This window comes from Dryobates pubescens, chromosome 5, assembly GCF_014839835.1.
Source record: "Dryobates pubescens isolate bDryPub1 chromosome 5, bDryPub1.pri, whole genome shotgun sequence".
NCBI lineage: Eukaryota > Metazoa > Chordata > Aves > Piciformes > Picidae > Dryobates > Dryobates pubescens.
Window position 1 is genome coordinate 29417125 of NC_071616.1, and position 14333 is coordinate 29431457.

The 14333-nt window shown below is 40.4% G+C and overlaps 1 protein-coding gene across 3 annotated transcripts in view; it reads right to left on the reverse strand.

Annotated features, from left to right (window-relative positions):
* Positions 1–14333, reverse strand: part of SLC24A4 (solute carrier family 24 member 4) — an 86916-nt gene that overhangs the window by 15394 nt on the left and 57189 nt on the right. For 2 of the 3 annotated variants that reach the window (XR_008462260.1, XM_054161900.1), the window contains exons 7-12: positions 13908–13982; positions 12870–12895; positions 12146–12199; positions 11022–11164; positions 5557–5726; positions 3460–3604 (exon numbers count right to left, since the gene is read on the reverse strand). Coding sequence is in view for 2 of the 3 variants with exons in the window: in XM_054161900.1 (XP_054017875.1) it covers positions 3460–3604; positions 5557–5726; positions 11022–11164; positions 12146–12199; positions 12870–12895; positions 13908–13982 (613 nt within the window). In the remaining variant the exon portion in view is untranslated. The remainder of the gene's footprint in view (positions 1–3459; positions 3605–5556; positions 5727–11021; positions 11165–12145; positions 12200–12869; positions 12896–13907; positions 13983–14333) is intronic. The other variant, XM_054161901.1, reaches the window with a different exon arrangement.

Consider the following 14333-nt stretch of genomic DNA (forward strand, 5'->3'; position numbering starts at 1 on the left):
GAAACCAGCAGGAGCTGGGAACATGGAGTATTTTAAAGGATCCTGGACATGGGACGGTTTAAGCACCCTTTAAGAGCTGCACAGAAGTGCTTGTCTGAGTCTGGGTTCTGAAAGACTTCTGAGCTAAGCAAGGACTTTTATGCATCATTTTGTTGTCAGCATGTGCCTGCTCAGTTTTATCCTGCTTTATTCTGTTCAGCAGGGTTTTTTTAAAGCTTAAGACTTGTTTCCAAACAACTGTAATCAAACTGTAAAGCATCAAACAAGCCCTTGGAAGATAATCATCATGGCCTAAAGTTTGGGTCCTTTTAAAGAAGATGTTTCTTCCTACACAGAAACTGAAGCCCAAGCCTGGTTTATACGATGCTGTATGTAGCTTCTGTAAGAGCTATGTCCTACCTCCTGCTTCCAGATATGCCTGCATCACATCCTAGGGTGAATCTCTCTGGATGTCTGACACAGAGGATCTAGGCTAAATTTGAGGCTGTTTTCATGGAACAATTTTATTATGTATTTCTGCATGCCAAATCCCTACATCTATTGCTCAGCACCACCACCAACAGAAAATAAGCAAAAAAACCCAAACCAAACCAAACCAACCTCACCCAAACTTAGAAATGGGAAATGATTACTGGGAATCACTAAGAGATGATGTAATGCTTTCAACTTGGTTTGTATTTATTTCTGTTTCAGAAAAATATCCAAACTTGCTCTTGCAAAAGGATCTAGAACATGCAATTTGAAGGAGGGAAGTCAGCTCCCAAATTAGGCTAGAAAAGGTGACTACAGAAGAGCACGGATAAAACAAAAGAAGGGTTTGAGTCAACTCATAGCCATTTCTATTGCAGGTCTTAAAATATTGGAGTGAATTTTCTACTTAGCATGTGCAGTTGACTTGGAAAGTCCTACAGGAATGTGAAAACCTATTTTTCATATAGATCTTTCACAGAATCACAGAATTTCAGGGGCTGGAAGGGACCTCGAAAGATCATCTAGCCCAACTTCGCTGCCAGAGCAGGATCATGTACACCAGCTCACACAGGAACGCATCCAGGCAAGTTTTGACTATCTCCAGAGAGGGAGAGTCCACAAACTCCCTGGGCAGCCTGTTCCAGGGTTCTGTCACCCTCACAGTGAAAACATTTTTCCTCATATTTACATGAAACTTCCTATGCCTCAGCTTCCACCCATTGCCCCTTGTCCTGTCGTTGGGCACCACCGAGAAGAGTCCGGCTCCATGTGCCTTACTCCTTTCCTGATAATAAATTAAAGGAAAACCAAAGGGGATTCTGGGAAACTATCTGCCAACCACCTTTTCCCTAAAGCCCATTTCAAGCCTGATGTTTTTTCAGGCTACTGATTGTGCCACAGAACTCCAAGCCACAAAGCATGATGCTAATTCTTTACATTTTCTACAAAGTTAAAGTGGCACCTCCTGAAAGGGAATATAAAAGAATTCTTCCTCAGAATATGTATTAGTTGAGCAATGAGAATCCAACCAATAGATAACCATCTCCAGACAAAAGGAGTAACAAAACCTGAAGATAATAAGGATTTTAAACAGTTATTTTACTGCTTTTACGCAAGTCTTTGAGTTCGTATTTAACTTTTGCTCCATTCCAGTATGAAGGGTATCAACCGTGGTTCCACTTTGGCCTCTTACACTTCATTTATCTTTAAAGACTTTCTCAAAAAATGCAGAAAAACTGCATTTAAAAAAGGCCAATGGCATAACTAATAACTCTCTCCTTAGTTCAAAGCATTTTATCTATTGTGAATGTCAAACAAGGGGAGATTGGACGTGGCACTTGGTGCCATGATCTAGTTGTGAGGTCTGTTGGAACAGGTTGGACTTGATGATCCTTGGGGTCTCTTCCAACCTTAGTTACTGTGATACTGTGAAACACTTATGGAGCTCTATTTCAACATCTATTTTTTTATGCACAAAGAAATTGTCCGAGTCTTGAATAAATCCAAATGTGGTCTCCAGGTAACATTTGCCACAAGCTAAGATTTCTGTCTTGTCCTGGAATGCAATGCATGATTGCACTGGCCTAATTAAAATTAGAATCAAAACTTATCAAAAAAATAATTTAAAAAAATGAGTATCTTATTTGCCAACACTTTTATTGAATCCTGCATTTTTAAGGTAGTTTGGGGACATATGTTTCGGGTTTTAGCTGTTTATTACTGTTACTGTTGGTTTTGTTATTATTAACACATTCATCTGCACAAGCATCTCTGTGACTTGGATCCACTTATTTCACTTTACAATAAAAAACATTTTCTTCATTGATGATCAGAAGCCCATGTAATGAGCCTATCTTCAGTGAATCAGTTTCCATTCCTCTTTCCCAATGAAAGATCTTAACTGCTGACTGCAAGAAGCTCCTGTAAGAGCACACTAACACAGACATACAGTTTCACCCAGCCTTCACATAGTATGCTTCAACGTTTGCTCAGTCACAAACATCTCTTCTAAAGGAAGAGCAACTGAAGCAATGGGATCCCTAATAACAATCATATGCAACACGGAAAATTATTCCTTCTTTTCCACTAAATTTATGCCAAGTAATATTTGTATTAAACAGCAACCACGTGAGAGATGACTCCTGACTGCATGTCTGTAAGGGGTGATCTAGTCACTGCTGTCTAATTTCCAAAGCATCTGGGGGAAAGTCAACCCTCAAAGTGCTAAGGGCACCAGCATAATATGGCTGGTTATATACAGCCCTTCACACCAGAGAGTTTCCCAAAAAATTCAGCAAGTGAGTATTATTACATACTGCTAAATTAAGAGATTAACACTGCCAAAGATATTAAACACTTTCTCCCCCTAAACCTTTCTAATCCAAGAAGCCTCACCTAGAGTCACTAAATCATTATATTATATTATATTATATTATATTATATTATATTATATTATATTATATTATATTATATTATATTATATTATATTATATTATATTATATTATACATGCCTTTGGCATAGCAGTATCCAGCAGGCCATTATTAACTGTGACTTCAAAATGACTAACAGTGTAGAACTTATCAGGCTGCACTGACATGATTTTTAACATACATAGAATACATAGAATAAACCAGGTTGGAAGAGACCTTCAAGATCATCGCGTCCAACCCATCAACCAATCCAACACCGCCCAAGCAACTAACCCACAGCACCAAGTACCCAACATAAATCTGCCTTACTCTCTCCTCCGGCAAATGAGCACTTCCACTATTATTGTGCCTGATGGCTGGAAGACACTTTCCTAAGATCTGCTTTTAGCCATGCAATCTCAAGTCCAGATTGACTGTTATCAAATTCAGCCTTCAGACAGACAAATCAATCCCTCTTCCTCTCTTCCCACATATGTTGTCTTCTCTTACAATCCAGTGATTGGTATTTTAATTACCTTCTGTTCTCTTCCTATAAATGCCTGGAAAGTAAGCCTTACCTGGCAGTGAAAAGGGAGAGAGATTGTCCTGTTCAGTTTCCTCCTCTTGGTTTACCACAGGGATGTTTCCATTTTCAATATTTTCATGTCTCCCATTCTGAAGTGGTTTGTTTGAGCAACTGGCAGATTGGATCAGCCGCTGACGCTGCACAGTGTCAAAGACAAAACTGCCACAGTTTGGAAAGTATTGACTTCATAAAATACGGCTTTTGCTGTCTGTCAGTCCCAGCCATGGGAGCTGTGAAGTTTCTCCACAAAGCCTTCCTTTCAGACAGCAACAAACAAATCTGTCTGTGGCTACCTGTCATCATCAGGCTGGTGTTGACTGCACACCTCAAAATTACTGGCAGGAGTCTTTCAACTCATGATGAAGGAAGTCATCATATTTGTTCTTCCACACCATGCTTTAATGAGTGCGATTATTCTGAAGCCCTTATCACTCAACAGTTCCCACTCAAACCAGCAATAGCAGCAGAATCTAGGAGTAACACTCAAGACATTTCTGCACTTATAGAACTGGCTTATGAGTCATTAACCAGGACATCTCCTACTCAACTTGGATGCTTTCCTACTCCCATTCCCTGAGGTAAAGGTCCTATTTATAATTTCCAAAGCAATACTAAACCCCATTGCCCTTGCTCAAGTATATACTTTCATGAAGCTCCTAACTGCCCCTGCAGACATGTATGAGACTGCTACAGTTCAAATACCTTGTGTAACAACTACAGGGCTAGGGTATAAACATCAGTATATTCAATACACTGGAGAATGTGAGATGTAACAGCAATTTCTTACTTGTAGAAAAAAAATAAATGTTTGTCAGATGAGATACTGCAGGGTTGATAAATGTTCTCTTTTTCATGATAAATTACTGCAACTTCCTACAAGTGTCCTTAAATGACTTAAAAAATAAAGTAACTGCACGACACACAAAAAATTCTGAAGCTAGTGTTAATACACTGTAACCAAAAATAGAGAAAACTCATGTCTGACTACTTCACAAAACTGGCAGCAAGAATACATAAGAACACAGATCCAAAATGCTCTGGTTTAGAGAATGTCTTTTGCAGATGTTGAACTAGCAAGTATCAGCATTCTGTGCACATATGCATTAAAAAAGATTTTTTTTTTCTGATCAGTGAACTGCCTTCAAAGCAGAACTTTCAGAATGTCAGCTACTGCTGCATACCCTGTTTGATCTTCTGCTCTTGACTGAATGCCACCAAGCTGGCTTCCTACTAAACAATTCACTGATTTAAATGGGACTTTTCTTATACATACATTAGTGCCACTTTTTTCACTGGGGCATTCACAATGCTTGGTAGAGACATCAGCTGTGTTATGATGTTCAAATTGTAGGAACCCACTAAAGCTTGTATTTTCTAAACTAATGGAATCACTTTATTTGCCAGAGTAAAACCCTCTCATACATGACACTGCAGGGAGCAAGAGATAAAATCTTGCCTTAATAGAAGCCAAGGTTGGCAGGCCAAAAATTTCAACCCAAGTACATCATAGAAGCCGAGAAAAGCATCACTTGGCTGGTCTTGTCACTTGAGCTGCACAGTATGAAACAAGTAATGTATGGGAGTGACAATGTATCAAAGAGAGTTAACTGAAATTGTCCAGGACACACTTCCCTTATGAAAATATTTTGGTCTGCTTTCATTTTTGGGCTGAGGTTTATGCTGAAGACTAAAGAGGTAGGCAAATACCTGATATGATCCAAGATGTGCTGCTAATAACAGTTCTTACAGATTTTTGGCTGCCCTGTCCATTATCCTTTTTTAACCTGACCACTTGTGTAATGATCCAAACCAATTCCACTGCTGCAGATAAAATCCAGATGTGCACACATACCCATACACGCATCCTAAGACACACATTTTCTGGCAGGTAGGTAAGGGAGCTCCTTCTTGGTGACCTCCCTCCAATTAAGATAGGTCACATCACCACTGGTAATCAATACATCTTCAAATCTGATAGCACATCCCTAGGGACGCTGAAGAATCTGAATTCCAAAAATCACTATGAGCATGGCTCTTTGTAATCCTTCTGCCTCTTAGTCATTAATTGTGGGTTTTTTAATCAACCTACCTCATTAATGATGAGCCGGCTTGCCATCCGCATTCTGGTGCGTGGTCCAAATTTATTCGTAATCATAATCCGTAATCCAGCTTCAGGGAACCGGTATTTGGGAGGACTGGAGCAGATGATCTCATCTACCATTACTACGCTGTTTTTGCCGTACTGCTGCATGCCCTTCACTAATGATGACAGTGGACAGAGTTAGTTGTGGAATTGAACTTGCCATGCTTCCCATCACCCAGATTCATTCTTTTCAGGCTTGGGGAGGAGTAATACTCATCTAAATGCTTGAATTTATGAGTGACTTTCTGTAGTATTTCTGCAGCCTGGTGAATTAATTTGCTCATCAGTAGTGCGCTTCATGTCTATCACTTAGTAAAAAGGGGTTTCACCCTGCTAAGGTAGCCACCAACCCACTCCCAGATGAGTGGAAGCTGTTTGTACCTAGCCACTCATGCTGTATTACCACCAGTTTTCTTTGCTTACGTCCCGCTATGGTTTTGTAAGCCTGCTCTCAAAGCGCTTGCACTGTGGCAGTGCAGACAGCACTTCCGAAATCTCTAGAGTTATCACTGAATCATGTTGCGCTCGTTCCCTTTGGAAATCATCACTTTACTTTCACACATATTAACAACATCCCTAAGTTGACAAGATTTGAAACACAACAAAAGGATTGTCACAAACAAACATGTAAGTAAGCTCTTGTTAATATAAAGGAACTCGTACCAAGGTTAATGATGTTAAGTACACAGAGACACTAGATTATATTGAGAACCAACACAAGTAGAGCTCAAAACGAAACAAATATTCTCACAAATGCTACAGACCACACGTTGCAAGCAGAGCAAGGCTCAGCAGACAGGAGACATACCTATGTGGTGTTAGAAAGCAGGGCAGGAAATATGCATATATTAATTATTACATGTAATACGGTAAAAAACCCACCAAAATTCTTTGCTGCTTGTTTGGTGCTTTGCTAAGCTTGGCTTCACCCTCCCAAATCCCTTTAATAGTAAGTTACTTACATTAAGAAGAGGCAGAGAATTTAGGAGGTGGAAGTGAAAATTATTAGTGCATGGTTCAAGCCAGGTAGCAAAGGAAATCTAAGAAAACATTCAACTCAAAGACATTAAAATGGAAATTAAAGTAGGCAGAGGAATCTGTGGTTTGGTTTGTTGTTTTCTTTTTTTCATTTCATTTTTACAGTTTTGAAATACTTTTATTTTTCAGGAACAAAACTGGATCCAGGCATGCATGTAAATCACACCATACAACAAAAGCTTTGCTGTCTCAAGCACCTTCTAACAGATCCCATGTTTAAGAAACACCCTTCCACAATTTAACAGAAAAATGTAGCAAGCCTGTAAATCACTGGCAAACAGCTGCATCTTTTATGCTTGAACATTTGAGTGTCTTGCTTTGTTTCACTGTTTTCAGTTAGTGCACTGAGGTCACCTGAAGTGTCATAAAGAGATCTTTACTTTCACAAAGGAGCCCTTCTCAAAGAACCCTTTCTGTTGTCTTGCCTGGCAGCTTAGTATCTCTAATGGAGAATAGAATTGGTAGCAATTTTGCCTTTGGTAAACATAAAGGAGCAATTATCCTGCTGCATCCTTACAGCTAAAACACATTAGCGTTGTTCAGTACTGCAGTTGATGACACAAATAAGGAACATACCCATTCCAAAGGCCCTTACAGACTGTAGCAGCTTTACTATCAAAGAATACAGAGCCAGACAAGCTTCCTAGGAATCAATCCTCACAGAAGAGGTGCCAACCACAGTAGGTTAACATTTGCTTTAATTAGACAAAGATATGTCTAAGGCAAAAAGGCAAGGCAAAAAGGTCAGGTATCTCTTTGACAGCCTTATCAGATCAACTGCTCTCAAGTGGAGTCTCCAATGTGCTGCTTTATCTTACAGTGTCATGAAAATCATGGCAGCCCTGATGTTACTCTGGAACCGTTTTCTTGGAGCACTAAAGGAGACAGCAACCAAACATACCCAGCTTTGATGAAATACTGTGATAAAAGACTCTGCACGGATGTAGACTACTTCAAGATAGTATCAGTGACAAAAGGAAGAACAGGGAAAATGTGGGCCCTCTACAGAAGGAAATGGGGGATATGGTCACGCAGGATATGGAGAAGACTAAGGTACTAAATTTTTTTGCCTGAGTCTTTTATGGTCAGGAGTCTTAACCATCCAAGCAGCAGAAGGGAAGGATGGGGACTAAGAGAATTAAGATCTGTCCTCTGTAAGAGAAGACCAGGTTTAAGACTATCTCATGAACCTGAAGCTGTACCAGTCCATGAGACTTGACAAGATCCATCCATGTGTCCTAAGGGAATTAGCAGATGAAGTTGCAAAGCCACTTCCCATCATACCTGAAAAGTCATGTTGGTTTGGTGAAGTTCCCACTGACTAGAAAAGGGCAAACATAACCCCCACTTTCAAAAAAGGAGATAAGAAAAACATGGAGAAGTACAAGCCAGTCAGTCTCACCTCAGTGCCCAGATCCTCCTGAAGACTCTGCTAGGGCACATGGAAAACAACAAGGAGGTGGTTGGTGGCAACCAACATAGCTTCATCAAGGGCAAATCCTGTTTGACAAATCTGGTGGCTTTTTTGATGGGTCATAGGAACAGTGGATAAGAGAAGAACAACTGATGTCGTCTTCCTGGACTTGTGCAAAGTGTTCAACCTTCAGCAAGTCTGCCAAGGACACCAAGCTGCACGGTGTGGTTGACATACTAGAGAAAAGGAATGCCATCCAGAGGGACATTGACAGGCTGGAAGGGTGGTGTAGCACCAACCTCATCAAATTCAACAAGGGCAAAGTCCTGCACCCAGGTCAGGGCAATCCCAGGCACAAACACAAGCTGGATGATGAGTGGATTGAGAGCAGCCCTGCAGAGAAGGACTTGGGAGTACTGGTTGATGAGGCACTTGACATGAGCCAGCAATGTGAGTCTGCAGCCCAAAAAGCCAACTGTATCCTGGGCTACATTAAAAGATGTATGGCCAGAAAGTCAAGCAAGGGAGGTAATTGTGCCACTCTACTCTGCTCTTGTAAGACCCTACCTGGAGTACTTCATCCAACTCTGCAGCCCCCAACACAAGGGCATGGATCTTTTGGATAAGGTCCAGAAGAGAGCCACAAAGAGGATCAGAGAGATGGAGCACCTCTCCTATGAGGACTGACTGAGGGAGCTGGGCATGTTCAGCATGGATGAGAAGGCTCTGGGGAGACCTTATGCAGCCTTCTAGTAACTGAAAGGGGCCTACAGGAAAACTGGAGAGGGACTATTTATAAGTGCATGTGGTGATAGGACAAGAGGCAATAGTTTTGAACTAGAGCAGGGCAGATTTAGATTGGACATTAACAAGTTATTTACTGTCAGGGTGGTGAGACACTGGAACAGGTTTGCTCAGAGGAGTTGTGGACACCATCCCTGCAAATGTTTAAGACCAGATGGGAGGAGGCTTTGTCAGCCTGGTCTAGTGGAAAGTGTCCCTGCCCACAGCAGAGGCGTTGGAACTAGATCTCTAAGGTCCCTTCCAACTCCTGCCATTCTATGATATCTATAACTACCTGCAGCTGTTTTGACTTACTGCCACACATTGCTCTTGTATTTTCCTAACAGATCTTCAGTCTTACTTCCTATGCCCATAAACATACATCCCTTAGCCTCATCCACTCATGAAGTGGAACAGGCTCCACTTCAAAATCGCAAACGTGGTTTTCACAAACCTTTTCACTTCTCCTTTGTGACGTTCCTTAGAAATAAAACAACCGAGAACGGCTTTTCCTTTTAACAAACTGTTTAAGCCTCCTGCTCACCACAAAGCACCATCACCAACACTCCTGCCAAAATCAACAACAAGCTTCTGGTGCACTCTGGGTGACTCCTGACCAGACTCTCAGAAACCCACTGCTTTCAAGATTTCTGGTTTTAGGCAAGAACTGAACCATGCCACCTGGTGGAAATTTGGGTCAACATAACAAAAGCCAAGAGCAGCGAGTCACATGCTTGTACTTTTAAAGTACACATATTTTGCCTTTACCTGTGTCTGTGGAAGTCATCCTTGAAATGGAATTTTTCTTATGGCAAAAAGCTCTCCTTTCCATCTCAGAAACATGAGCAATAGAAGCTTTTCTATTGTAGAATTGAAAGCTCTTGGAAGTTATATAACTTACAAGTGTAAAAGAGCTGTGCAATATGGGAACCCCCCACATTTATCTGCACATTGTGCAGCAGACTAGCCCAAAGTAACTGCTCTTTTTTGAGAAAATAATCAGACTTTCCTCCTGTGAAACATGAGATGAAAGTTAGACCTTCACCTCAGTGAAGGTAATTTTGCCTGAAACTTCCTAACTACTGGCTGGAGGTAAGTCAGAGAAGGCAAATCCAGTTCTCTCCTTGCTACTAGTAGTGCTCCTGTTTCTGAAAGCTGTTGCTGGGGAAAGTGCAGCTCAGCTGGTAAAGCCAAACAAGTGCAAACTAACAGTGAGTCTCTGATAGGTCATGGCATATTTTGACTCAATAGGAGTGAGATACAACAAGCCCCCATGTGATGGTTTTCTATGACATCTTCTTAGCACATAAAGCATCCATCCACAAAACAGCTAGGCTAATATTGTCATCCTCATGTCCCACTGCTTCCTCCAAACCCTGTCATCTCCTTAACCTGTTCTTCATGTCCTCTCTCATTCCTGGTAAGTTTCCCTGGGATATCTGAACATACAGCTCCGAGCCCTCTGCCATGGACAGGGACATTCGCTACTAGACCAGGTTGCTCAAGATCCTTGAACACGTCCAGGTAAGGATCATCCAGAAGGAATGGAAAAGGAGAAGGATAAGAAAATGTTAAAAACAGGCTTACAAAAAAGCCAAAAATACCTAGGTATGTTTGGTTACCTTCAGTACCAGAAGCTGGGTATCATCACGTGCCCCTTTATGACAAAGACACGGTAAGCAAGGAACCTGCATTTCTCAAATTTACACATGTGTTTGGCAATGTATGAAGAGTTAACAAGGCATGTGAAAGTCAGTCTTCTGAGGATCTGAACCCAACACAGAATCCCTCTTGGCCCTGAGCTGCCCACATCCTTTCCTTCAACACCAAATCTGAGCTTCTAGCTCCAAACTAATTTTTTAAGTGAAAATCAGCTTCTTTGCAAAAAAACCTAAAAATTGTTAAATTATTTCTTTCACAGTACAGTAGCTCATCATTGAACATGAGATTAAAAAGGAAGTAAAATTGCCAATGTGCCAAGCAGCTTGTTTTCAGAATACAAAATAAAATTTTGACTGGGTTTTTTCATCTGGCAGTCTGACTGATGAATTGCCAAGTTAACTCAATAAAAATTCCTGCTTATGATTGAATAGTAACACTGTTTTGATCCACATTAAAGAAATAAAAAGGATATCCTGGGAATTACTTTTTACAAGTCCTGTCTGCTCAGCCTTACCTTTCCATAGTAATGGAATGGATGGGTCATCATAATTAAGGGCATAACATTTATTACCATCTTCCAGCTCATTGTTGGCTGTGTCACCATTTCCAACATTCTTGGTTTTAACGGTGAAGAAATTTTGCATCCTCACATTGTACCTGAAAGAGCAAAGGAAAGGTCTGAAAAGGCTGGATTGTTGCATTTCCTTGTCAAACTTCAAGCATTTCAGAACCACCTATGCAAGTATGCAGTAAAGATGCATATTCTCTGACAACGAACAGGAAGTTAAGAGAAAGGACTATCCAAGCTGATACAAGCTGGCAAGCTGATACAAAAGCAAGGGCTGCATCTATTTCTTGTGAGCCAGGACAATAACTATACAATAGCTTCTTTCCTCCTGCATCAACAGTTAACCTCACTGCTTTTCCCAGTAGTGTGTTCAGTGCAGATGCTCGAGCATTTCTGAGACTGCTGACCATAACCCTTCTGAAGGAAGAATGCATCTATTTTAGCACTAGAGGGGGATCTAAGAGGGCTGTCAGAGAACTCTGCCAAAACCTGCTGTAAGAAAAAACAGGAAGCTCAAGTTTCAAAAAGGGTGATTTGTAAGGAAAGGGCACCAAGGGTTAAGTCTAAGTAACTTGCAGTAGAAGGGTAGAAGGGTAGATTCACTGCAGTAACAGTCAGACCTCTGACTGTCCTGTCCGTGACATTATAGAAGAAGGATGTCACTATGCAATCTGGTATATAATGGTCTAAAGATAAATATATGCTTAGCAGTCTAAGTTCCTTGACCTTGTACTCCAGAGGTTACAAAACATGTACTAGCTGACATGGTATGTCCCCACAATCCAGAGTACCTAGTGGACTTTTTCCTATATCTTTGTATAAATAACACGTTCTCTCAATTCCTTCTGCAAGTTACTTTACCTCAGTGCACTACAAAAAGGTGACATGAAAATGTTTGCTGTTGACTAAGCATAAATCTAGAGCAAGACTAATCATAAAAAAGGAAGGGATCTTACACAGAAACATGACAGGCTGTAGTGTCCTCAGCAGGAAGGCCAAGGACAAAATTACACCACAAGAATCACGGTCTATTAAAACCTAAAGGGCATATGGAGGAGAAAAGCACTTACTTCATGATAAGTATGTAGAATGAATACATAATGATGAGTATAAGGCTTTCCCACCTCAAAGAAACAAACAAAAAAAAATTGTTAAGAGGTCAAACAGCTGTATGCTTTACAAGTTTTATGTAGGAATGTGCATTAAACACCTAATACAAGTCACATCTGTGTACACAGGATTCACATCATTGAAGATTAGATGGTGTCTCAACAGAATGGGGGGAAGCAGACTCTCAAGTTCCAACAAACTTGCAAATAAAATGTAATGCATGTTTCAGAAATGTGTTATGCAGACTAAAACCATAACTACCCTCTGAAGTTCATAATGCCAAGGTCTTATGTCATTTCAGTGTTCAAGTACAGGCCAGACACCCTGACAGGACTCTTTCAGAAGGTGCTTATGAACCTCCACTAGGATCCCTCTTGGGACATCTAAAACCCCCATAATGTTAACAGCAGAATCAGAGCAACAGAACTTTGGTTACCCTCTCTGCACATGAGGCTTCTAAGTAGCCTATTCATTTAATTCATGTTTCCAGATTCTTACATTTTCTTTTACTTTTCCCTGATCACCATAAAAATATAAACAAAGAAAACACACAGGTTTTCCCAGGTGTCAAATCAGGCTCATATTCACAGCATGTCTGAATGAAAGCTAATTACACTGCAAATCTATTTACTGATCAGTCTCATGGCAAATATGGGGCTGTAGAGAATAATTTACACAACTTACCATTCTATTTTCTCATCATATATGAACTAGAAGAAGAAAAAGGAAATACATAATTTGACCATTTAGCCAAATGACTGCAAAAAACAGTCTATTTAATCTGAATCATATCTAGCCTGCAGCTAGAGTTTTAACACTTTCTAAACAGAACTTTCACTGCATGGATCGTACCCCTCAAAAAACACAAACATTGTGAACACAGCTTGGAACCCTCTCAGTGATTGTTATAAACAGTACTTAGTAAAGCAGCGTGAGCATACCTGAAAGACAGACAGTTATGCACTCGTGTACCAACACACTGTGCTATGTACATGACTGCAAAGTCATATTCTGAAGAGACTTAGCTCCAAGTTCCCGTAGCATCTAGACCAGTTTTTAGCAGAAAAGGCAGCCACTCTATTTCTCTCCTTAGGACCAGTGGTTGCACACATTTTTCTCCACCCTACGTAACTCCAGTAACTCAATGGGCAGCTAGTGATCCGTATTAATTACAAACCAAGCCAAGCAGATTCTTTCCCCCCCGTCACCAAATGCAATAAATGAGTATCTTCAGGAACTGCGTCACTGCTCTAGATGAACAAAGTGATATCTCATCTGTGCTGTATTTAGAAACTTTTACCTAGAATGTGTGAAATAAAATTACTGTGCAGAAGCAAGAAGCAACCACTCTCCCTGTTTTAAACAGAAGTACAGCTCAACATTTTCCATCTGCATGACAGGCAGTCTCCTAGGTTAGGAGGGGTAACTGCACTGTATAACTGTGGCTTGCTAGTCTGCACAGTTTTAAAGACTGCAGATACCAAATGGCCATTAACACACATGATGGACACACATTCTGTGGGGCTGTATGAAGGTTTTGTATTTGAACTATACTGTGGAGGCAAGCCCTCACTTCCAGATGTAACTAGAACTAGCTAGGAATCTAACTTTACCAGTGTACATTGATGGTTAGCAGGCTGGTCCTCCACAAATTCAAGTAACAAAATAAATTCATTAGTAGGAGAACTATGAAACACAGTAAGTGATAAGAGAACTACTTACAGCAATAAGTACAATCACAGATATTGTGTAGTACACAGAGTCCCGAAACACTGCCCACCGGGTGAGACAAACCACCTGAAAAATATCATACCTTCAGCCACTTAAAAGACAAAACAGAGGCCTCTGTCTTGCAATCACTTAGGTGTATGAGTAGAATTACTTTTAGGAACAATTCTGGAACCAATCACAAATCTATGCTAACAGGAAGACATATTAGTGCTTTAGATGATGAATCTCTAATAATCACCAGCAATAAAAATCATATAGAAACTTCCATTAATGAAATACATTTCTTACTAATGGTATTTTAATTGGCCATACATTCAGTTGCAAAGTATAATTCATTCTACTGCAGCAAATCAATTATTGCCACTTCAGTATATTTGTAGATAAATCAGACTTAATACCTGAGAAAAAATGATACAC